This window comes from Zonotrichia albicollis, chromosome 10, assembly GCF_047830755.1.
Source record: "Zonotrichia albicollis isolate bZonAlb1 chromosome 10, bZonAlb1.hap1, whole genome shotgun sequence".
NCBI lineage: Eukaryota > Metazoa > Chordata > Aves > Passeriformes > Passerellidae > Zonotrichia > Zonotrichia albicollis.
The window spans coordinates 18,950,190-18,975,475 of NC_133828.1; the positions used below are offsets into that span (position 1 = coordinate 18,950,190).

The 25,286-nt window shown below is 43.8% G+C and overlaps 2 protein-coding genes across 3 annotated transcripts; one reads left to right on the forward strand and one right to left on the reverse strand.

The window, feature by feature from the left end:
- Window positions 1–3,341: 3,341 nt before the first annotated feature.
- On the forward strand, window positions 3,342–15,903 carry COQ10B (coenzyme Q10B). 2 transcript variants are annotated; one of them, XM_005490903.4, is made up of 5 exons: window positions 3,342–3,726; window positions 7,125–7,259; window positions 8,517–8,709; window positions 10,885–10,986; window positions 13,542–15,903. In XM_005490903.4, exons 1-5 carry the CDS (start codon window positions 3,671–3,673, stop codon window positions 13,707–13,709), a joined length of 654 nt encoding a protein of 217 aa, XP_005490960.1. In that variant the 5' UTR covers window positions 3,342–3,670; the 3' UTR covers window positions 13,710–15,903. The 2 variants fall into 2 exon arrangements, with proteins under 2 accessions (XP_005490960.1, XP_074404336.1); XM_074548235.1 differs by lacking the exon at window positions 3,342–3,726 and adding an exon at window positions 3,741–3,910.
- HSPD1 (heat shock protein family D (Hsp60) member 1) lies at window positions 15,885–25,114 on the reverse strand. The gene is made up of 12 exons (XM_074548231.1): window positions 24,952–25,114; window positions 23,984–24,159; window positions 21,021–21,273; window positions 20,442–20,524; window positions 19,808–19,903; window positions 19,426–19,519; window positions 18,896–19,064; window positions 18,546–18,645; window positions 17,480–17,725; window positions 17,097–17,271; window positions 16,374–16,552; window positions 15,885–16,284 (listed from the first exon to the last, which is right to left on the reverse strand). Exons 2-12 carry the CDS (start codon window positions 24,155–24,157, stop codon window positions 16,132–16,134), a joined length of 1,722 nt encoding a protein of 573 aa, XP_074404332.1. The 5' UTR covers window positions 24,158–24,159; window positions 24,952–25,114; the 3' UTR covers window positions 15,885–16,131.
- Between the last annotated feature and the right edge of the window lie 172 nt (window positions 25,115–25,286).

A 25,286-nucleotide genomic window follows, 5' to 3' on the forward strand; every position in this document is an offset into this window, starting at 1 on the left:
TCTTCTGTTATTAAGCAGACCTGAATGAGGGATGAAGTCCCAAGGAACACTTTAAAGTAATCATTCTGGAATGTGCCATTTCACACATAAAAGGGACTTACATGTTGTGAGTGCTGACATAAACTGTGCTGTGATGAAACAATGAGAGAACTGCCTTTTGTTTGTCTCTTCCCTGCTTTTCCACCAAATTCTGCATGCTGCCCTGGGTTCTTTTTGGCTGTCAAATGCCTGAATATGTACTTTTGCCTCCTGAACATGAACTCCATCCCACAGGATACAGACAGGGCTGTTACTTTGTGCTTTACCAGCCCTACTGAGTTCCCATCCCTTTGCACACATACAAGTGACCACAGAGTTCACAGAGATTCCTGGATGGATTTGAAGCAGATTGGATTTAAGAGCCCTCAAGCTTTGCAGATCTTTTACCTAAGTAACAGACCTTCAAGCTCCTGCTTTATGTAAGATTCAGGTCCAATTTCAAGGGCAGCTTAAGCTGTCACTAGCTGGCACTGCTGCTGAAAGAAGTACCCAGACTCTTTGCCTGTCCTTGACTGACCCCATCTATTGTGCCAGCAGAAGATTCTGGCACTGGTTCACTCAAAAGAAGGCAGGCTTTTGACTACATCCTCTTGCTGCTTCTTCCAAAAGTAACTTTTTATTTGTATCCATTTTTTCCCCCAGCCACCAAGTAAAGAGCTGTACAACAAGCTGACATCAGGCAAAAAGCTACAAACCTGGGCTAATCTCCTAGAGCTTCCTTCTGCCCAGGCCTGTGCTTAGCTTCAGGTGCCAGGGACAGGTCACTGACATCCATGTGTCTATTAAAGGTAAGGGCACAAGTTCTTAAAACAAAGAGAGGAAATATTTAACCCCAGCAGCTGTTTCAACTCTGTAGAAACTTCTCAAAAAATAGCACAAGATAAAATCTCTTCCAGTCCCATTTTTGTTTCTGATGCCAAGAAGAAATAAATGTAGAAAGGATCCTTTTTGTCACTGGAAAGCCAGTGAGTTAAAACACACACAGGAAGATAAGCTTTTGGGAGGATTTCAGATGAGGGCTGCTTTGTGTTCTGCAGGATGTGCATAACCTGAACACAAACCATTTGTGTCACTGCCAGTAAGGGTGGGCTGAGGAACAGAAATCAAAGATGGGATGGGACGGTCATCTGTGCTCCCACAGTCCTGTGGGCTCCCTGAGGGAGTCTGAGGGTGTTTTTGTACATTTTCTGCCAAGAGGAGCCAGGCACAGGCCCCGTGTCCCCGCTGCACAGTCCCAGGGCTGGCAGGGGCAGGCTGCTGGCTAAGGGCTGCTGCAGACACCTGCCCTCCCCACACAGCCACCTCCCCAGCCTGCCCCAGCTGAGCCCAGGCTCTGCGTGCTTTGGTGCAGATCATCTTCTTCCTCAGCACTTCAATAAATACACACAGCACTGTTTTGGAATTGGGACAGACTAAGAACAGAGCAGCTGGATTTCAAATCTGGCTGTGAGCAAATACGCACTGAAGTTTAAACATCTTTTGGATTTTTTAGTCCATCAGAACCTTATGAAGATCAAACAAGTCTAATACAGCCAAATACTTCAATTATTACTAACACCAAGCTCACTGGTGCTATATGAAATATAAAAAAAAATTATGCGATTTTATGTCCTCATTAATCATCTGTGTATGTAGATAGTTTTTCCCAGCCTACATGTATAATTGTGAGGTATTTTGAGATCTTTCAAAGGCAAGTATTATTCAAAACTCATGTATAAACAGGAACACAATGGCTATATTTTTGTTTTCCTCAGCATATCTCTGGCTGCCTAAGGAACATAGTTAACCAGCTGCTATTTTCACTCATCTGTAGGAACAGAGATGAATAAAAAATAGCCTTTTTTTACACAGGGATATGCTCTCCTTGTCAACATTGACTCTTTGCCCACTGAAAGGTGTCATTAAAATGATTGTTTTTAATAGTATAAACCTCATAATCAGAATTTCAACCTAACCTTCTAATGATGGTAGTGTTATAAAAAAATAACATTTAGAAAAAAACCCCAGCCTGTGTGGTCCTACAGTACATCTCTTTCTGGTGTATCAGAAATGTCTTGCTTCCCTCTGGTGTTAAGGATTAATTTGGGCCACTCTTCCTGTCAGAGTTAGTAAATGCAACTCTCTCTTCCAGCACCAGGTATCAAGCAAGGTTTAAGAACTTCAATCCTGAGCCTACCAAGAGAAAACAAAAAAGGCAAAACCCTTTTAAGTGCCTTTGGAATCCATCACCTTGAACTTCTCAATGCTCTTCAAATATTCTAACACTGAACAACATCAGTCTTTGTAAGAGCAATTCCTGATGCAGTGAGCAAGCTAGAACGACAGACAGAACCCAGCCAATACCAGCAGCACTCGTGGAAGTTGCACAACACACAGGTGAGGTTGGTAACAAGGGCTAGAGGCGGGGAGGACAGCACAGGCCTGGAGCTTTGTTTGCATTTCTGGCTTTGCAGTTTGTTCTTCACCTGCACTGGAGGTCATGGGATTTTATTGATTTCTGTTTCTCATCAAGTTAATGAGACATGCTGCAGGACAGCTTATCTGAAAAACTCCATACCCTGAGGTGGTAAAGTAAAAGCTGCTCCATTGAGTCTGTCATCCAGATTAGTGGTGTGCTTATTTAATGATGAGCGGTTTTGCTAATGGCAAGGAGGCTGGGATAATTAAAAGGATCAATTTTCTGAAGAGGATGTTGTTGTAATTTTATATAATTGAACTGTTATTTTTGTCCAGAAATCTTCTCACTTCTTAATGCATTCAGCATCCAACAGCTTTAACTAACATTGCTTCATTTACATTGTAAATGGGAGGGAATGGGTTACTCCCTTAGTTGGAGGAACATTGCTGACAATATATCCAGGCTGGTTTTCTAGTGCATGCAGCCCAGACAAGTCAAGTTCAGGATGTGAAAATACCAGTCTTAATTCAAGATTCCCAGTCAAGACTATACCTGGTGCTAAAAAAAAAAAAAAAAAATTTAAAAAAAAAAAAAGCCAACCCAAACTATTTTATGGAAATAGATTTTGCAGTCTTACCTTTTAACAATTTATGTGTAACACATAAACGCATATTACACAAAATATGAAAGATGTGATGAGTTCTATTTAAACAGCAGGTCTCCAATCGCAGAGTAATTGTAACATACGCTTTTCTTGAGAGGCTGTATTTAAAAGGTGAATTACGAGAAAGCGTTAATTAGTCGATTAACTAATTGATTTCTTTGGCCCAAGTTGTGGTCAGACGGTGCTCTGTGATTACTGACAGGTCTGTGGCCCTGCTGTGAAGCTGCTGCTGGCTGTAACCCTACGCACGCACCGAGCAGAGGCGGGACGAGCACCAGCGACTCCTGCCGCGGAGCCACCCGGGTCAGGCGCTCTGCGGGGGATGGGACACGGGGCGGGACACGCGGACGGACACGCGGACGGACACGGGGCCGAAGCCGCTCCCGCCGCTCGCCGGGGGCGCCCCCCGCGCTCCAGCCCAATTATGGCCGCGCGCGGGGCTCGCGCGCCGCCGGGCCAATCAGGCGGGGCTCCGCGGCCGCGCGCGCTGTCCCGTGACCGCGCCCCCGCAGGCAGGGCGGGCAGCCCCGCGCCTGAGGGGGCACAGCGGCCGCAGCGGCGCGGGCGGGATGGCGCGGAGCGGCGCGGCGCTCGGCAGGGCGATGGCCACGGCGGCCGCCGCCAGGTACGCGGGGCGAGGCGCGGATACCGCGGGCGTGACTGAGAGGGGCCGCGTGCCCGGTTAGAAACTCGCCTCCTGTTTGCCCGAGACAGTGGCAGAGCTGGGAGCAATCCGTCCAAAACTGAGGGAGCGCCCGGATGTTTTCCGCTTCAGATAATGCAACAAGTTCCTTCTCACCTGAGCGTGTGTAAGGCTGGCTGCAACAGCTTGAGGAAAACAATATGCTTTGGTGAAGAGTTAACTTTTCATCTGAAAGAAAAAAAAGCAAGCAGATGAGAGAGTGCGATTTGAAAATCTTAGTGTAAAAGGTTCACCTGTTAGCACTGTTACGGCAGTGCTGCTGGGAGAGGGATTGGGAGAGGGATGGAGTCTCACCGTGGCAGTGCTGCTGTGTTTCTTTATCAAACTCTGTCATCCTCATAAGAACTGTTCAAAAAGTGAAACAGAGATTGGGTCATGATGTCAAATTTCATGCAGCCATTTGACAGAACTGTTAACTGTGCAGTGGTAAAATGTAACACTGGACCACATTTTTTTACTGTATATTCTTTTGGTATAATCGTAGTGTTGTGTCTGCAATATTAAATTCTTTCAGTCCTGGCCAACAAAATTGCTGTTTTAAAGAGTAATTTATTAGAGTCTCCAGGGCAAAATCAATTGCTGGGATGGTGTTTGGTATAAGGAAACCCATTAAGTAACTGCTTGCAAATTCAGTTTAAAAATGTTTCTAGTGGAAGCTGCAGGGATCTTGGCAGCGGGCTTTAAGCAAGCACAAACCGGATCAAACCCAGTGCTGTGCTGCTGAAGCCCTGGAGCTGGGGACGCCTCAGTGCTGCAGTTGTCCCCGGAATGCACTCTGTACCAGCTGCCAACTCGCAGGACCTCACTGTGCTCACTAGCAGGCTTCAAGGGCTCAGGTGGGAAATGAGTCTCATGTGCTTATTCAAACTGAGATGCTAGTGAGCACACTTGCTGGTACACTCATTTTTTGGGATACAAGCAGCTGTTATCAAATAATTTGAATGGGATCAACTGATGCCTCACAGACCATAAAGTCAGATATCACTAACCTGATCAAAGTATCAGCTGGGGTACTGTAAACACATTTGCCCTGGCATGCTCCTGGCACTAATTTCAATGTTTGCACTGAGGAGTTAAGAGAGCCATTTTTTCAAAAAAGTTAATCTTCAGGCTTAGAAAATTGTGTAGTTATTAAAGAAATAAAATTTTTAAAAATCACAGAATATGGATCACTTACTTGTGCATGTCATACTCCAGGAATGCTTCCTTTTCAGGCCATGGGAGTTGGGTGGTGCCGTGGTCACTCCTCAGGTGCTCAGGGAGGAAGCAGTGAGTGGCAGGAGTGAGTGGAGATGCTTCTGTCACTGGCAGGAGACAAATACAGAGGTGGCAGGTGTGTCTGAATTCTAGAATTGGCTTGTCTTTTCTTCACTGGCCCAGGTCAGGTTCACAAAAACACGTGACAGTCCATGGAAATCAAGGGATTTCTTAGAGATGTGCTTCCCTGACCTGGGAGCCAGCCCAGCACATTCTCACAGCATCTGCTCTTCAGATAAAATTGGGAGAGGGACAGAGGCTCACCATACTTGTTAGCATTACAGCCTCTTAGCCTTGCCTTCCTCGAGTGGCAAGGACACAGGCTTTCAGCAGCTGAGAGATTATTTGGAGGGATTGTTTTTCAGACCTGTGGCTGAAACAAGTTCAGATAAAACTGCATGAAACAATAGACTGGCACGGCAGGACAGTAAAAAACAAACCAAGACAAACCCTGGTGACTGCTTTGGACTGTGTCCTGTACATATCCCAGATAATGGAATGTAAATCAGCTGTGCAGAATGAGGTCTGCTCCACACATTTGAACACCTCCTGTGAATCTGGTTGAGGCAGCTACAATGTTACTGGCACTCTTCCAGCATTCCTGCCAAAGCTTTTCCTTAACAGTCTTGTATGGTCTGTCTGGAAAAAACAGACTTTGTCCACATCCCTTGGGATGCTGTTACCAACATTTGCAGAGTCTAAAGGCTTTTAAAGTGGACCTATCTCTCTTAATTTTGATGCAATACTTCTGTCCCATTTCAGTTTCTTTTCAACTGCAGTGATTTCAGTGTGTTTTCAGGCATCATGCTTCATATCCCAGTTGCAGAGTTGGTTTTTAAAAAGTTTGTAGATTGTTTCTAACCAGCTGCTAATAATGATTATTTTCCTCTAAACTCTACCAGTTTGTTATTTACCTGACTCCTAATACAGTGACCATGTAAGCTGGTGTGCTCAGTCATGGGTAAACTACTGTATTTCATTAGAATTCTTAATTATGCTGATTTTAAAGAACATATTGCTAATTTTAATGAAATTTAATTCAAATTTGGTAACTAATTTGCTGATTAATTTGGTGCTTGGTAAAAAAAAAAAAAAAAGAAAAAGGGCATCTACCTGTTCATTGTGTCTAAAAAAACAACAAAGCAACCAACCAAACCCAAAGAAGCCTAGTTCTGAGTAAAAGAGGTTGGCTCCATTTTTAACCACGTGAATCAGAAGTATAGTCCTGATTGTATAGTTAGAGGAAGATCAGTAAAAGACCTGAGTTACTTGTTAGCTTATGTTTGTAGAGTCATTGTGGGCAAATAGTGGCATTTTTACTTTCCTGGTGCCAAAATTCAGAGCTCCTCAGGCAGCATTTTGCATCTTGACTGACCTGATCTGAGGAAAATCAGTGATTTAGCAGAACTGTTCCACACAGTGAATATTTGTTAGATTTTAGTGTAGATGTTCACAGAGAACACCGAGGTGCAGTCTTGGAGTTACTAGTACTTTTAAAGGTAATTTGTTAAGTTTTACTTCTGAAAACACTGCATCCAAGGTTCTAGTGATATTTTCTGAAGGAAGTGTGGAAAGCTGGGTAAACAAAGCACCTTCTGAAAGACCTTCAAATGAAATTGTCCTTTTAAGAAAGGGTGGCTGCAGAGGGATTATAGCAGAGTTCAGCTTTCTGTTTCCAAGTGAACCCTTCTCTAATTAGTGTATTCCAAAAGGGTAAAGCATTGCAAACTGTGCCTTGTTTTTGCTGTTCAGAAAGCCTCTTCTGCAGGCTGAGTGCTTGTGAGACTTGGGCATGAACTCAAGCTGCCCGTGGTTAATGGGCCCTTTGTCCTGCACTCTGCCAGTTGTGCTGGCATCACTGAGGGCTATTTTTAGCTCCTCTTAGGGAGAAAAAAAAAGGTGGCCCTTGTGTGTGTGACAGTTTATATTGTTACAAGCCTTTGTTTTTCCATCTGGCTGACATTTTCTATAATGTTATACAAGAGATGGTTTGTCCTACCTGAATGCATGGTTGTTTATTTCGCGGATATCAAACACGTCTAAAAGCATTTTCCCTCTTTCAGGCACTTGGCTTCTTGTGGTATTCTGATGACCAGAACTTCTCCTGTGATGAGCCACACTTTTTCAAGAAACTTCTTCAATGTTGCTGCACCACTAATAAATAAAAGAAAAGAATATTCTGAAAGAAGAATTATAGGGTTGGTATGAGACTGTGGAAAGATGCTTTAAATGCTTATTGATTTTGTGTTTGCTGCAATTAATCCAAAACACTAGTAGTTCAAAAGACTGGGTATCCCTGAAGTCACATGTAAGACTCTGGAGCATAGAAAGGAGTTTTGACTTTCAGAATTTGTAGAGATTAGGTTTACCAGCCTGAAAGATAATATGAAAAATGTAGGAACCCAAAGTCCTTGGCCCATAGCAAGAAGGAGCAGAAATAACTGTTCCATTTCATGACAAAACAAAGCCAACCTTGAAATGGAGTAATACACTAAGATTTTCATCTAGTAAAATGTGAATAACTCAACAGGTGTGAAAACCCTGTTCCATTCTCTCCCAAACACATGCTAATGTTTGTACTTACATTATATTATACTTCTCAAGATTTTCTTATTTCTTTAAAAGAAGAAAAGTAATTAGTTCTGTGATGAACAAACTTCACACAGACAAAGATTTTGAGACCTTGTTTGCCTTAGAGCTAGTGGGAAAATCCCAGGTTATGCAATGATACTGGGATTTGCCCAGTCTCGGGTCCACAACAGTATGAACTGTTTATCAGCATATTATTTTTACTATCCTTAACAATCCTTTTTTTGATAGTTCTTGAACTGCAACAGATCTTGCCTAGTTACTCAAAGAGGGCCTTTGTCCAATAGTGCTCACTGCTAAGTGCTGTTGAACATATGCTTCATTTTAAAGGAAATTAGGCACATGCTTAATCCCATCTGTTTCAGAGTCAGAATGAAAAATTAAAACCCATAGCTGTGTAATACTTTGCCATGTTACAGCAGAATCAGCTAAAATGTTGCCCTAATAGTGTTTCATCTGATTTCAATATCCTGCCTGAGCAGGGATGTTGGATAAATGAGGTCCAGAGGTCCCTTCCAACATCAGCCATTCTGTGATGCTGGAAGGTTTTCCCATTGCATCTGTTTTTTTAATTAAGCTTTTTTATTTGGGCTCAATGAAGGAAGTAGCAGGCACTAGGTTCATTATTCACTAAAGCTACTGCTGGATGGTGTGTGATATTTTGCTTCTTAATGCAAAAAACAATTACCAGTGCATTACTGTGCTTTCCTCTTAATTAGCAAAGCTGCATTTTCAATTTCCAAAATCAGTGGTAGTGACTATGTCCACCTTTCAACTGGCTATGCCACATAAACCATCCTTGATTTTGAATAGTAATTTGAAGTTTAAATACCTTGTAACTGTAATGTTCTCGTGTCCATTTCCAGGTATTCCATGCAGGAAATGTATGAAGTTGTTGCTGTTGTGGAGAATTACAAACTCTTTGTTCCTTGGTGTAAAAAGTCCGACATTCTCTCGAGGCGCTCTGGGTACTGCAAAGCAGAGCTAGAAATAGGATTCCCTCCTGTAGTAGAGAGATACACATCCATTGTGACCCTAGTGAGACCACATTTAGTTAAGGTAATTGCATTGTTCTTTTCTCCTAACCATAATTTTCCTTAACTTTTCTGTGTTGAAATTGGAGTATTCCAGGAATGTCTTGCCTTAAAACAAAATCCGTGCTGGAAGTTCTTGGTGTGGATCAAAACTTGTGTTGCTTTTCTTTAAAGACTTTAGATAAACTGGGGAGAATTTGAATGTGTTTTAAAGCAACCTGCCACGTGAGGGAGGAGAGGAAATCACTCTTTAATGTCTTTATTTGCAAAGCTGGCAGCCATTAAATGAAGATATTAACATTTTTGCTTTTTTTTTTTGTTTTTTTTTTGGGTTTTTTTTGTTTGTTTATTTGTTTGTTTTTTTTTTTAATTTATTTGGTCCAAGCATCTCTGAATGCAAAATAAGTACTCATTTAAAAGCTATCTGACAACTCTAGCTTCTGGTGCCTTAATGAATAATAATGACTTATCTGTCATTACTTTTCTTCTCACAATTTTAACCAGCTAATATGAAAAGTCTAAAAAAAAGGCTAAGCTTCAGTACAATGTTTTGAAGAGATGGTTATTCAATATATTGATGAGAAGAAGGAAATGTGGATTTAAAATCAATTTTTTACAATTAATTTTTTCACAAGAGAAGCAGTTCTATTTTTCCTTTCAGCTTTTTATGAGCAATAATTAAGAGAAAAGTAGAAAAGTGTCAAGTAAAATATTTTAAATGATGCCTGGTTGTTCTATTGGTTTGTCATATATGTTCAAATCTGTTTTGGTAAAGAATGGCTCAGAACAGATTCCTTATAGCAAAACTGCCTCTCCCTTGGCAGAGCCTGATTGGTTTGGAATAATTTGTGGAAATTATAGCATTTGATTGCTGTTCAAGATAATTGTTTGAAAATTCTATTTCACTATTCTTTTCTAGGCTTCCTAATAAGAGACACTTAAGAGAAAATGAGTTTCTGAAGTAGAGGGGATATGTAAATTGGAAAAAGGAATATGCAAAATGCCTTTATTCAGCATCCTTACTGATTCTGGAAAGAAAAGAAAAATTCTCTATTAAAAAAAGTTGAGCAGCTATAATGGAAAATCTGTGACTTAGATGCTGAGAGCTTTCCTTTTCTACAGTTTCCTGAGAAGACAGGCTTTTTTTTTTTCACACAGCTATCAGATTGGCTTACCAACTCTTTTTCCCTCTTAATTCACTCAAAAGAAGAATTCTTGTCTCAGAAAAAAGACTCACAAAAGTGGTGAGGAAAGCCATTTCTTCAGATTGCCTCCCCTGAGGCTCATTAGCCTTTTCTGTGCTGCAATTACTTTTCCTAGAGGTTTACATGATGTCCACAGAAGTGCAGGAACATTTCTAGGGAAGTGATTGTGTGCTTGGACCATTTCACTGTCCTCTCAAGTAACTCCAGGCAAAGGAACTTTGTGTGCTGCTCAGGCACACAATGGGAATGGGTTTGCTGCTTAAGGTTTTCCCCTTTTTAGGGCTTAAACAATGGAAAAATCAGATTGGTAACAGCAGTTTTTGCTGGGGGGGAAAACATGGAGTGAGTTTGCTACTTTAGGACTGGGAGAAGGGGAACACAGTGGCACTTTTCCCATTTTTCCTGCTGTTTTGATAGCAGGAGGGAAAAGCAGGCCCAGCTCATTGTATCTAATCTTCCCTCTACTCCTTCCCTTTCTGATATAGAAGCAGCAAGGCCACCCATTATCTCATTCCTGGAAAGAGCAGTGTCGTGTTTTTGTGCTGGTGATTATTCTGAGATGAGTCACCTCAGCACAGCTCTCCAAGCCAAACAACACCTATTCCCTGGGGCTGTCTCTTGGAGCAGAGCTCCTTGGGCTAACAATGAGAACTTGTGCAAAAATGACCCAAGAAAAAGTTACAGAAGTTGTCTCTACAAATTGCAAACTAGTTGAGAGTTGAGTTTATGTATTTGGATGTTCTGTGCATCATGCCACAGATCTGTGTTATGACACTCAGACACAGTATCTTCCTCTGCCTTGGAAGGACCTCAGTTATTTTGGCATAATTGCCATCTTTGCATATTGGATTTCATGCTGGCTATGCTGTAAGAACAGGTTTAACTATGTCACAACCATCACTATTTAACAAAATGTAAACACAAGCTTCAGTAATACCTGATTGTCACATTTGTAAAAGCCTAACTGTAGCTTGATTTTCAAACCTTTATTTTAGGCATCATGCACAGATGGGAAACTCTTTAATCACTTGGAAACAGTGTGGCGTTTGAGCCCTGGTATCCCTGGGTATCCAAGGACATGTACATTGGATTTTTCAGTAAGTATTGTAATTAAAGTGCCACATGCTAGGAGCAGCACATAGAAACACTTATCTTCAACTCAGAGCACTTTTTAAAATGCCTCTACTACTTCTTTAAACACTTCGACACAGAAAACAAGTTGGCTTTAGTCAGTTCTGTCCAAAAAATATTTTGTAAACTTTACTGTTGGAAACCACTTCAGTATTGTTCAGAAAGAGCAGCCTTCTGTGAGGTGTCCTGTGTCATGAAGCAGTCTGGGACAGGCACCTCTCACCCTGCAGTTCTGAACACATTGACGTTTTTAGACAGTCCAGTGCAGGAGAAATGCTAAATATACTTTGCTATATTCTTTAATCACTGTGCAACCTAAATGGTACCAGAGAGTCAGTGTCCTGCCATCTGTCCTGTTTGGGCTGCAGTGTGGTCAGTTTAATTTCCTGTCTTCCAGTTTTACTCTTTCACGTATTTTAAGCCTTACTCCTTCCTTCTCTAACACAAGTGTAATAGAATTTTGCTGTCTCTAATCTGTGATGGGATATCACTGCAGCCCAAAAGTATTGCTCTTTAAATCCAGTACCTGATTTAGCCTGATTTCACTCCCAGAAAAGCTGTTTCCATTCCAGTTACTGCTTTTCCATGTTCTCTGGTTTGTCTGCCATCACATTTTTTCTTGCATTTTATAACAACGTGTGTAACAAAGCACTGAGCAGGGGGTTGGAACAGGCTGCTAAAGTACACAGAGCTGGGCTAATCCTGCTGCCATCTGCTGGAATACCCTGCTTTGAAAATTATCTTCAGTAAATAGGAAAAAACTTTTGGAGTATTTTTAAACTAGCACATTAACCTCCTGGGGTTATTAACTTTCAGCTTAATACTGTATTGCACTTCATGCAGTTTAACAGTAAAAATTAATCTACAGGTGCTCAAAGAAGCACAATTTTTAATGGTTTGCATGATATGTGCTCATGTTATTTCTATTTCTTTAGGCAAATAAGCGTCAGTTCTTTCTACTAACACATATAAGCTATCTTTTAACCCAAGCCATAAATCAGTTAAAAAACTTTAATTAAACAGCTATTTAAAGCCTACATTCTACATACAGGCTCTGTGAGAAAACAGCACCACACCTCCACAAACCAAAGCCACATTTTGACATTTCAGGTCAAGAACTTCAGTTAAATGGAATAAAAATGGAACTGGATATGGACATTTTCATTTTCTTGGGGGAACACTATCAACACATCTTACTGCTTACCCTGTTTGGAGGCAGCAAAGGAAGGCAGTGCAGTTGGCTGAGCTGAACCTCTGCCGGTGCCTGCCCTGCTGCTCCTTGCCTCTGGGCATGTGCAGGCAGGGATGATAAACATTTCCCAACAAACTCCTCAAAACAGGCCCTGCAATTACAGATGTTCCAGAGAAAACTTCAACTTAAGAATGCTTGTTTACTTTAGAAAATGTTATTTGAGTTTTGAGCTATGCTGGTTCCCACAAGCTGCTGAATCCTGTTTTGCCAGCCTGATTCCAGGAGACATCCACATACAGCAGGGAACTTTTCCTACTTTGGTTTTTAGCTCTGAAATTATTTGGTTCATAGACTGAAGCACACCACCCTTTTTACCTCCTGCAAACTTCATTAATGTATTGCATACCTTAAGATTGACATAATTGCTGAACACAATGCCAGACTCCACATCCCCACTGTGCAGAACTCCCATGCCCTCAATGACAGCTCTCAGACTTGCAAGAGGCACGTTAATTTTATTGATGCTTGAGGTCAAACAAATGTAAATGAAGCTACACTTGGCTTATGGGCCAAGCTGTTTAATTACTTCTGTGCTACTGCTTTGCAGTTATATGCATTGCTCATAAGGAGTTGGGGAGAAGCTGTATTTGCTCCTTGTGGCATTAAATCTGATTTTTCAGGAATAACAAAAATTAACTAACTCCCAATCCATTTCACTGACTGCTGGTGTCAGGTCAGCAGTGGGAGCTGTTCAGATGGGAGCTATGACACACAAACCAAATCTATAATTTTAGTCATTACACTGCTTGTTTGAACCTACCAGAACTACTGCCACCAAAAGGAAAGACTGATTTAAAATATTGGCATTTAACAGGTAACTATTTCAAGTCGCTTTTAAGTTTCTTGGGCGTGCTCCAGCTTACCTGTTAGTCTGTTGTCTTGCCACGCAGGACTTTCTTCAGACAGCTTTTGTCCCTCAAGTCAATTCTGTGCACAAAATAAGTTATTGTTTGTCAGCAGTTTTTCATTACCCCAAACCTCTTTTGTAATGAACCATTTATAAAAGAAAAGACATTTTAGGTAAATATAAATGACTACTTCAGAGAACTGAATGAGAGGATTCTTTTAATGGAAAAGTCCAGAAGTACAGTCCTTAGACCAAGGAACATGGGTTTCCTTCTCAGCCACATTCACCTATTCCCCAGTTTTAGCTGTTCTACAACTTACCTGCAGCCTTCATTGGAAATCCTCTAATAGAGTTGTCTATTTGTAACAGCATTTTACAACAGTATATATAGGAAAAATAATTATCTTTATTTTTTTAAACAGATTTCTTTTGAATTTCGTTCACTTCTACACTCAAAACTTGCTACACTATTTTTTGATGAAGTTGTAAAGCAGATGGTTGCTGCCTTTGAAAGAAGAGCATCCAAGCTCCATGGCCCAGAAACCAGCATTCCTCGGGAGCTGATGCTGCATGAAGTTCATCAGACGTAGAGGGAAACTGTAACAACGCCAGCTATAAACTTGTCCGTACACTTCACTTGTACAAAGTGCCCTGCTCCTCCTTTGGGGCATTCATTTCTTATCTGAGCTTGGGTGTGATCTTATCCTGTGCCAAGCACACCTGCTCAGACAGACAGACAGACATAGAATGTTCAAAAGCTGCAATCAAGTGCAGCCTAAAGCCTTATCAGTAGCAGCCGCCTGGCAGCTCCCGTAACCCCGGCTATCTGGGCTGCCGTTAACGCCAAACGGCTCCTGGAATCACAGCCCCAGCTCTGCCCTAGCCAAGCTCCTGGCGAGTTTCAGCACTGTAACTTATTAACTCAGCTTGCTGGGAATGTAACTTCAGAGCATCAACTCGGCCAGCTCTGCCCAGGCAGAGGCCAACTGACACACTGGCTTCCCAGAGAATGGCACAGCTTGGCAGCCATTGAGGAGTGGTGCTTTGAATTCAAATGAGTGGCAGAGGTAAGTCAGGGATTTCCCATTGCCCCTAGAGTGACCAGCAACTGCTTTCCAACTGCCCTTGTTTTCAGGGATGAAATGCATAAGGAGCACTGTAACCCGAGTGCAGCAGTCTCAGCTACAGCCAGTGGTGCCCAGTGCACCTGTCTTCTGGAATTTGTAGCACCTTTGGCAGGCTGAAGTTGCTCCTTGCCACTCCTTCCCTGGTACAGGCTGCACTTGGGTTGCCTCCATCTCACCTAATGCAAACAGAACACTTTAAAGCAAGGTTTACCTTTGAGAACCAGGTGCCCGTGCTGTCCTCCCTGGAAGCAGGTAACAGGAGGCCCTGTGCTTCCTTGCAGACAAGGACAGCCCAGGCCAGCTGTCATCATACATCATGTAAGAGCACTAAACCTCCATTCTTTGAGGTTTTTCAGTACCATACTCCCAACTGATAACATCATCCTGATTCAGTACATGTTCAGTACTTCTACTCCTGAATGTTCTCTTCCCAGTCTCTAAAAAAACTAAGTGAATAGGTTTGAACAGATTTTAAATCCTTACTTTATGCTGCCTTGCATTACCAAATTTCCTTATTGATATTAGGTGAAGCTTCAGGCCAGGTGCTGAAGCTGGTAGTTTCTCTGCAGCACATGTAATTCATATGGTTAATGAAGAACAGCATATTAAATAACATAGAAAGGTATGTTTCAAAATAAAGACACCCCTGAAAGAGTTTCAGATAATTTTACTTAAAATTAGAACATCACACATCCCATCTGTGGAAGGATAGTTCTTATTAAGGGCAGGAAGCTGAGGAAAGCAACAGGTGGATGAAGGTCATTTGTACAGAACTGAGAAGTTGTAAAGCAGTTTTGATTGAGGTAATCAGGTATAAACATACACCAGTTTGGGAACACCATTGCTCTGCAGGCTGGAAAGCAGAAAAGACTGCACAATGGTAGTGGTGGTGCCAGGGCAAAGAACACAAAGAGGCAAAGCAACATTTCTAGTGCAAAATCACTAAATCCTGCACCCCTTACTGGAAAGGAGGAAGGTAAGAATGGAAGGCTCAAGGTGAGGAGGTAATCACATATTACACCTGAGCAAAGGAAGGATCTAAAAACCCCAGAACCCTTTCTTAGCAAAGACTCACCTGTGTGATACCTCAGGGCACTTCTCTGCCCCTAGGAGTGTGAAAGGTGCACTGGGCCTGTTCCAGCACGTGAAGCAACCAGATAGACAGGGCAAAATAAAGTCAGTGCACGTGCCTTGTTTTCAGAGCATTGTTTAATATTTCAAAGAACTGTAGTGCAGTTCAGCTTAGATATTTCTTACCAAAATTAAAGCACTTGCATTTCTGAGAAACATTCTAGACAAAGGAATGTTTCTTGGAGTGAAATGCCCTGTCATTTTTTCAAGCATAAGTGTCAATTTCTACTACATCTTAGAAGCAACAGCAGGCTGTCCAGGCTCTCCCATAATTGTGGCTTGGTGTGCAGATGAAGGAGGTGATACATTTTGTAACTTTTGAGCAGTTTATTACATAAAGGTCACATAACTCTATTTGCCTACTTTGTACACAATTGTCTAATCTCACGCACAGTGGCTTCCAAGTTCTTTCTAGTACTGGCAAGCACCAAGAAATTCTGAAATAGAATATCAAGTGCCTTAATTAAGTTCAAATCAGGACCTTGGTAGATGGATCTTGCAACCCAGTTATCAGGAATGTACAAATGTCTTTATTCAAAAAATACAAAATAAATTATCTGTAGGCATGGACAATGACTGTAAACAATTACACGTGTGTTAAATGAAATCCAGTAACTGATGGTTACAGTGATTCTTTTCAACACCAGCCTCACTTCAGTCACTATCCATCCTCTCACACTGATAGCTCAAGTTTTTGAAGTCAGAACTGTCAGTCTTCAACAGCACAGCTCATGATGCATCCCTACGCCAGGAATTAGAACATGCCACCTCCCATTCCTCCACCCATCCCACCCATTCCTCCCATTGCCGGCTCCTTTTCTTCTTTAGGAACTTCAGTCACCACTGCCTCTGCTGTTGATAGGAGAGATGCAACACCCGCGGCATCCATCAGAGCAGTTCTCACAACCTAAAAATAAGCAAGAAACTACTTAAAACCTGCTGAGCATCACAGGAAGTGGCAGGAAGCAAAGCTGACAATTAAGAGCTTTAGGTTACCTTAGTTGGGTCTATGATTCCTTTTTCTACCATATTTACAAAGTCCCCAAGCATTGCATCGTAGCCAACTTCTGATGGGCTCTGCAGGATTTTTTCAACTATCAATGATCCTTCAACACCGGCATTCTTTGCGATAGTCATTGCTGGGATTCTCAGTGTTCTCTTGATTATTTCAATGCCTGCAAGAAACAGGATAGCTGGAGCTCCATGTACAAACACCACTCCCACTGCCAAGGAATGCCCTAGTGCTGGAGATCAATACAAAGGAAACTCTCCGAGCAAGAACATAAGCTATTTTTGTCAGTTCCAGGAGGAGAGGTTCTCTGCAGGATATTCATGCACATTTCAGTTTTACTTCTACAAAAAATAGTAACAAGTATTATTACTCTCTATGTGCAACATGACACAAAGCCTTTTTCCATTTGATTTGCCTCACGGTCTCTTGAGCATTAGATTTTGTCTGTCTGCAAAGACTTTTAACAGCCAGCTCCCAACTCTAAACAACTGCCACTCTGTGCTGGGATACTGCTACTGGGTCTTACACAGTCCAGTCAGCCATGCAGTGAAAAAGCTCCTTCCCACTCAGAGACCTGCACATCAAAGAAATGTGATATTCCTAAGACCAAGTAACTAAAAACTCACTAAAAGCCACCCGATAAAGCCTCAGGACAGGGGAAAGCGTGCTTGTATCACTTCCACACCCATCTCCAGTCACGTGCTTACCAATTTTCTGATCCTCGTTGGCTGGAGTTAAGGCATCTAAGGCTGGGATGCAGCGCAGCAGGGCACAGCCACCCCCTGGCACGATGCCCTCCTCCACAGCCGCACGGGTGGCGTTCAGGGCGTCGGTGACCCTGTCCTTCTTCTCGTTCACCTCAACATCGCTGGTTCCGCCCACCTGCCAGCACAGCAGCAAAGCCACACGTCAAGGGCTGCAGCAGGGGCCCAGCTGGGACAGCACTGCTGCCACCAGGTTAAGCTGCCAATGCCTAACAAATACCAGAAAGCCAACCCACCCTCTCCCACACTGGCAAGTCTTCTTCTGTAGCTCAGCACTCAAGAAGCCTGAGCTTTAGTTCATCATGACTTTACCAAGTTCTTCATACCTTCAATACTGCTACTCCATCAGACAGCTTGGCCAGTCGCTCGTTCAGTTTCTCTTTTTCATATTCACTGGTGGTAACCTCTAGCTGTTCAATTATTTCTTGAATGCGTTTTTCAATCTGACCCTTTTCACCCTTCCCCTTGAGAAGCATGGTGTCATCTTTTGTCACAATGACCTCTCCAACTTTACCAAAGTCATGAGGCTGAATATCTTCCACATTTAGGTTCAAACCCTCTTCTCCAAACACCTGAAAGAAATTATGTGAAAAGCTGCAATTCACAGGTACCTCACACATCAGATATTTTTATCTACAAGTACATGAACACATACAGCAGACTAATGGTGCAGAATAACCACACTGCTGCAGTTGCACCCTCTGGGTGAAGAGCCTCTTCCTGATACCCAACCTAAACCTCCCCTGACAGAGTTTCATGGTGTTTCCTTCAGTCCGTCACCATCATCTCCTTGTATTGTGAGGAGTTACAGATTTTGACATGTCACTGACTGAAGAACAGTTTGCTGGTTGGTTACTTTGTGCTGCCATTACCTTAAACATGAAATTTTATTTCAACAGCCTTCTCTGGGTCCCAATATCATGCTATGATTTTGAAGTGCATATTAAAAAAGGGAAGCATAAAGGGACATTAATCAGTGCATCAACTATATGCAAAATTTAGTAGTAAGAAAAATAATTCAGTCAATTCCAAACATTTAAAATAATTATATTTGCCACATCTGAGTCCGGGCAATTGTTTATGGAGGCAACAATTGCCTTGGAGTTCCTCCTTTCCCTTAAAAACCTAAATCCTGCAAGGAGATCTCATGTGACTTCAGTCAGTTACAAGGACACATGGTTGGCCAGGACTGCATTTCACAGCAATTATCAGTGTCTGCATTTTAAAAAAACAGCAAGTTTCGATCAGTTACTGTTACGTTTTTGAAAGAACAGAATACAGCCTGCAACCCAGCAAATACAAGCCAAAGATCTAGAAATGCACAGTATTTTCCTCCTTGAAAAGCATTAACATCCCTTGGAGCAAAAAGCCACTGAAAACATCATTACTTACAGCACCACCAGTAGCAATCGCCATGTCCTTAAGTTGGTTTTTCCTGTTATCACCAAAACCTGGTGCTTTTACAGCAACAACCTGAAGGCCAACCTTCAGTCTAAAGACAAAAATTCAGAGGAGGAGTCTAATTACTACACCAAATTATTTCAGTGCAGCTCTAGCAGTCAAGCAAACAAAGACCACCACAAACTGAGGTGGTTTTTCTCAAAAAGGTAGTTAGCACACAACTGGAGTTCTGCCTGAGTTGACAGAAAGCATGGTGGGGTTAAAAGCTGCTGTTTCTTTGGCACAGGTAAGAGAAGAATGAGCCTTACACCATAGAAAAAAAAATGGATTTTAAGTCTCACCTGTTCAAGACTAGAGTGCTGAGGGCTTCTCCATCAACATCTTCAGCAATGATGACCAAAGGTTTGCGGTTGGCATTGGCAATTTCAAGAGCAGGAACTATGGACTGTACACTAGAGATTTTCTTTTCACTGATTAAAACATAAGCGTCCTGGAATTCACATTTCTGCCCTGCAGAAACAACATGCATTATCTCAACAGTTCCATTACAAAAACATATCAAGCATTCTTTTAACTTAAGCAGGTGCTGTGGTGCAATGGTTGCACTTTCCAACTGCTTAAAGAAAAAGACAACTTGTTTTCTCCAAGACTCCACTCTCAATTCTCCATTGTTCTGCTGTGTTGCAAGACCAGCCTGGAACACTTTGCAGAGAAGGAAAAGGAAACCCTGACACTCCAAGCTTTTAGCAAGTTCAAGTTTCTGATGGGCAAGGAGCCCCTGCTCTATTTGCTGTGCTGCACAGCATAAGGGACTTGTAAAGCCTTTAACACAAACCACTGGAGGTGTTTGACCTAACTTATTGTAACTCACCTTTAGTTGTGTTAATAAAATATGGAGAGATGTAGCCTCTGTCGAATTTCATACCCTCAATGATTTCCAGTTCATCATTTAGAGTCTTTCCATCCTGTTAAATGCAAGAAAGTCTGCATTAAAATCTCTGGTTTGCTGCAAAAGCACAAGTACAGTTTTAGCATATCACGCACAATAGATTGAAAGGCTCTGGATCCCACATCAGTTTCATGTGCTTCTCTCCAAAACAAAGAATTTAAGAGGGAACAGTGATCAAACTCTGATCTAAAGGAGTTGGGGAGGAATTATGGTGGGAATTATGGAATGGGAGCTGCAGCAGCAGCATCACACATGACAAAAGCCAGCCCTAACAGGAGAAGAGAGTCACTTGGCCAGTTCTTACCTTGACAGTGATCACACCCTTTCGTCCAACCTTTTTCATTGCATCAGAGATTATATTGCCAATTTCCTGATCTCCATTTGCTGATATTGTGGCAACCTGAAAGAAGAAGACATTTAATCTCACTTCCAAATGCAAGGTGCTTCCTCATGATAAAGAAAAAAAATCAGAATAACCATGTGCAACACTGACATTTCTGCCAAGGCAGGGCAGCAGTGCAGCACCCTTGCAGCACGAGGGCTCAGACTCCCTGCCTGCACTCACAGCCAGGCCACCTCCAGGCACAGGCACAAATAACCCAGCACCACCAACACACCTGGGCCTGATCTCCTCCAACAGATCTGTCATACCCTCTGCCATCACTTCCATTCACAGAGCTTTGCTCCCATCAATTCTTCCCAAGTACACACATTTATGTTTTAAGCCCATACTTTGGAATGAAACTCGAATATGAAAATATCTTCCCACTTGTGAACTAGCTTCTAGCAGTGCAATTAAAGACTATTTCTGATGTACAAAGAAAAGTCCCCAGCATCAAGATGCACACAATCTAACTTCATCAAACCTAACTTCACAAAACTTCTTTTGAGAAACAGCTGCCTAAATCTGGGTTATACTTTATTGTGTTTTTTCCTACCTGTGCAATTTCTTCTGGAGTTGTAACAGGTTTTGACAGCTTCTTCAGTTCAGCTGTGATGGCATCCACTGCCAGCATCACCCCTGAGGATGAACCGGGCACTTGTGAGCGAACAAAGCAGGTACAGAGCACAGAAAACACAAACCAAGCACCCACCCACCACAACAAACAGGTTTCCTTTCTAACAAAAATCCACATTGCAAAAATGCATTGTTTGCATGTTCAATACCAAATAATTCTTGTTCCATACTGTCATTTGTGTATGCAGTGCTGGGTTTTTTGAAATTGGTGTGAAATATTGTCATGATCAAGATTCCTAACAGATGCGTTTACATGGCTATTGTATTAATTAAATGCAGAAATGGCTTTAATTGTAGTTCACTTACAGCAAATTAAATAGGTTGACTGCATGTAAAATAGTACAATGATTAGACAGATTAATGGTTGCTCAGAGTCTGCAATATAAAAAAAACATCAACTGTGTTCTCTAAAGATCATATAACCCTTTATGGTGGCTCTTCAAACAGAAAACAAGTCAAATTTAGGATATGAAAAATAGAAACAACAGGAAGAAGTTACCCCTCCTGATTTCTACAGGGTTGGCTCCTTTGCTGATCTTGTCAAAGCCCTCCTTGGCAATGGCTCGTGCCAGGACTGTTGCAGTAGTGGTTCCATCTCCTGCCTCCTCGTTGGTATTGTTGGCAACGTCTTGGACTAACTTGGCGCCGATGTTTTTGTATTTGTCTTTCAAGTCAATTGCCTTTGCTACTGTCACACCATCTTTTGTCACTTTGGGACTTCCCCAGCTTTGTTCAATAATAACTGTTCTTCCCTACGGGGACAAAAACCAGATTTTAAATCAAGCCAACCCAAAGCAGGTTACCATCAAGAGCTCAGCTGAGAGTTTTGAACAGTTACAGCTGAACACCTTACACAGGGCGTTCAGCTGGGACTTCTCAAACACACACTTTAACACCAAGGTTCTCCAAAACCAGAAAAATGGCTCAAAGGCCTTATTGTTCCACAGAATGACTCCATTCTTCAGCCATACTAGTGAAGTCTGCAATTAACGAACACTGACCTTAGAGAAAAAACTGAACAGATTCCCTCTAATGGTACTATTTTAACCCAAAATTAAAAACTTAGCAATTCAAATAACCAAATTTTCATTAGCTCACAATCAACATTTTTTGTGATTGAAAAACAAATAATACAAAGCTCAATTTGTTGCATGTGCTGAAGGAAAAAAAGCAGACTTGCAAACCTCAATAGTGATTAGCAAACACAACTGAGACTACTTCAAATTTGTATTCATGTGTTACAGTAATTTCTCAAACACTGCAAGTTACCAAGCTTTTCTCAGCTCACACTTGGATCCAACTGGAAAGCTGGAGTATTCTAACTAACAGACACAGCTAACACGGGAAACTGAAGCATACAGGTTCACCATAAGGCAAATGCTCCTGCTTGTTCACAGGTGACTCCAACAGCCAATACCTGCCCCAAACAAACACGCTCCAGTTTGAGCTGGAGGCAGCAGAAACTCAAGGAGCCCCTCTGGTCTCCTGCTGCCCTGAAACTCCTGTACTGTGCTGGAGCTGCAGCTGCTGGAGAGGGAGGGCAGAGCCAGTGCCCAGCTCAGTGCTGTCCCAGGGCCCTCCCTGGGTGTGTCAGGTCCGGCCCCAGCCCGAGCTCTGCCGGCCCCGGGTGGGATCACGCGCCAGCGGAGCCGGGCGAGGACTGCGTGCAGGGCTGCGGTGCCCTGTGCCCTCCCTGCCCAGAGCCCACCCACATCTGCTTCAGGGACTGAACCAGCCCTGGCTGCCCGCCAGGCACGAGGCCTCGCTGCTCCGGAGGCACAACCACCCCTGCAGCCTCAAGGTTCTGCTTCAGTTCCTCAGGCTCAACCCGGGGAACAGCTTATGGAAATTTCCCTCTGTGCCACAGAACAGTTGTGCCAAAATGCATTCCCTACTCCTATCTTACTTGACCTGCACTTCTAAATATAAAGGTAAATCAAGAGTAAGAAAACTCCTCCCTGGAGGAGCATGCTACCAGTACGTTTTTCATATAATGTCTCCTAGCTTGCTTAATTCTCTTTTGTACTTTGATATAGTCTTATTCCTAATGTTTGGTTTGCAGCTCTGAGAAGAGGGGCACAACAAAACCCACAGATAACAAATCATATGAAGGGGCTTGCTCTCAGTAAAAACACCTGTCTGTGCTCCTGAAGAAGGGAACAAACACCACCAGTACCGGCACAGGCATTTCGAATGGTCTGGCATATTGGGAAGCTGAGCCCCCACACAAACCAGTTCTGTCCAACATGCTGGAGCACTACCAAAAGATTGTGTGAGACGGCAAACTGGGCTCCTTAAAATGTACAACAGGCCCAAAGGAGGTTTCCCCACCTCACTGATGTTTCTTAAAAATGCCAGAGGCTGACTCCAGGCACTGCAGTAACCTCTCCATTTTTACATGAAGAACAGCACAACCAACAAAAATCCCCTAAGGTTGCATGAAGTTGCATCAGCAACTGCCCTTTAGCCAGTGGATTAGAACTGTGCTTCAGCATTCAGAGTAGCCTGATCCAAAAAACAGGAGTTAAATTAACCAACTACGCTTAAACTTTGTTCCTTTGTGGAAGTAGCCACAGTTTCCTGACACAATTGTTCCTTAACCTTCACCTGCTCAGCTTTATAGCATTTTTGCCTTTGAATGAAGCTGGTAGAGCACTAAAAATGTGCAGAAAATACATGAAATGATGTTACAGAGACCAAGCAGACCTTAGAAGAACTATCATGCACATGCTGTTACAGGGAACAGATAATCACATAAACCCCAAGAAAACCAGCATCTGTTCCTCAAAAAGAGGAATCTCATTTCAAGCCCTACTGCACATTGCATGACTATGCAGAATACCATAGCTGGTTTTCCAAGAGACCCAGATCTCCCTTACAGGACAGAATATAGGGTAACACAAATGAATGCTTCTACCACGAAATTTCACTTAGGCTGGTAATATTCACCAGTCAACTGAGAACTCAACATTACACTTTGGATATTTTTTAAAGCTTGTTAATATTTAAAAGGTAAAATAATACAAACTTGTAATTCGTAAAAAAAAATTAACAAACAAAACAATCATCATAAAAAAATCCAACCAAGCCACCCACAGGCTAATTAACCAACCCCAAGACACAGTTACATTATCTACTGTACTGTTACAGGTTATCAATTGAGCTGGTAACACATTATGCACATCTCCTGAACCTTCAAACTGTTTAGACGAATATAACGTACTTTTCACAGGAATCCAAGCAATTTTACTTTGTTACTACAAAAAGTACATGCACTACTGTCCCGCTTTTGGGGGACATGAGACTACAGCTGCTGGCAGGAGTCTGTCCATTCCCCAACCCCTTTGCGTTGCAGTTCTACAAATACAATCGCGCAGCTCCACCGAGAGAAACCCAACAACTGCTCTGTTAGAGTATTTTCAGCCAGGTCTGTGCTAAGATAAAGGGCGAGTCTTCCATTACCTTTGGCCCCATGGTGACAGCTACAGCATCTGCTAAAAGATCTACTCCTTGTAGCATCAGAGCTCTTGCGTCTGCTCCGAACTTCACATCTTTTGCATAGGCTCGTGTTAGATGGGGGGCGAGGGCTCTGGACACTGGTCTTATCTGACGGAGTACTGTAGGTAAACGGAGCATGTCTAAAATATTAAAAGAAACGTAGAGAAAAACAAAACAAAAAAAAAAAAGGGCATTATGGTTTTGCACGGCTACTTCTACGAGAAAACAGTGGGAACAGATTTAGGAAGTAAAGCAGGCAGGACGAATCTTTAATTTTTCGACCGGTTGAAATGGAGGCACACAAGCAGCGGAGCAAGTACCGGGCCGGGTGTCCCCGATCCTGCCGCCGAGAGCCGCGCGGAGCAGCTCCTCCCTGCGGCCTGCAGCACGGCCGAGCGCCTCCCGCCCGGAGCGGGGCAGGACACGGCGAGGGCACGGCGGAGCGCCCGCGGCTCCATGTGCTCCGCGCGGGGGCCGCGCCCGCCCGCCCGCCCGCGGCTGCAGCAGCGGGGCCGTGCCGAGGGGAGCTCGGGTACGGCTCCCACCCCGCTAAGCCACCAAGGGCACAGAGAAGAAAGACAAGGCCGCGGCCGCCACCGCGGGCCCACCGGAGCCGCCGCGCCGGGCAGGGCCCCGCGGGCACATGGCGCTGCAGCAGGACACGCGCAGCAAGGTCAGCGCCGCCCGCCCCCCGCCGCCGCCCGCCAGGCCCGCCGCGCCACCAGCGGCCCGCAGGGAGGTGCAGGCCCCGCTCCCGCCATCCCAGCGCACCGCCTGCATCACGGCCGCCCCCCGCTCCCGCCGCTCGGGCCCGGCCGTTCCCAGCGCGCGGCCCCCGCGGTAACCGCGGCCAAAGGGGTGAGGGCCCCCACGCCCTCCCCAGGCCGGGCAGAGCGGCGCGGACCCAGCGGCCCAGCCGCGTTCCCGCTCACCTGCGGCAGCGCGGGAGCAGCACCGCGGCTCTGCGGACTCGCGGGCACGTCTGGCGCGGCGGCGGCGGGCGGCGCTCGGCACTCACCGCCTCGGCCCCGCCCCCGCGCCGCCGCCGGCCCATGTGCGGCTCCGGCCGCCCGGCCCCGGAACCAGCATGGCCTCCGCGCCCGCCCACAGCCCGCCTGCCGCGCTGCGCCGCCGTCTACAAGTGCGCATGCGCTAGGGGCTTGTAGCATGAACCATTCATGTTCCGGGGCCCGGCGATTCCAGAACCTTCTGGAACGCTCATGCTCGCCGCGGGTCAGAGGTGAGCTGACCTCACTTCCGTGCGGGG

What these genes read in the sequence shown, in the direction of transcription:
- COQ10B (XM_005490903.4), top strand. Translation starts at nt 3,671, where the DNA reads ATGGCGCGGAGCGGCGCGGCGCTCGGCAGGGCGATGGCCACGGCGGCC. An exon ending in TCTGAAAGAAGAATTATAGG is followed by an intron (nt 7,260 to 8,516) that starts GTTGGTATGAGA and finishes GTCCATTTCCAG; the next exon opens with GTATTCCATGCAGGAAATGT. An exon ending in TGAGACCACATTTAGTTAAG is followed by an intron (nt 8,710 to 10,884) that starts GTAATTGCATTG and finishes CCTTTATTTTAG; the next exon opens with GCATCATGCACAGATGGGAA.
- HSPD1 (XM_074548231.1), bottom strand. Translation starts at nt 24,157, where the DNA reads ATGCTCCGTTTACCTACAGTACTCCGTCAGATAAGACCAGTGTCCAGA. An exon ending in CTGTCACCATGGGGCCAAAG is followed by an intron (nt 21,274 to 23,983) that starts GTAATGGAAGAC and finishes TTGTCCCCGTAG; the next exon opens with GGAAGAACAGTTATTATTGA. An exon ending in ATGGAGTAGCAGTATTGAAG is followed by an intron (nt 17,272 to 17,479) that starts GTATGAAGAACT and finishes CTGTGCTGGCAG; the next exon opens with GTGGGCGGAACCAGCGATGT.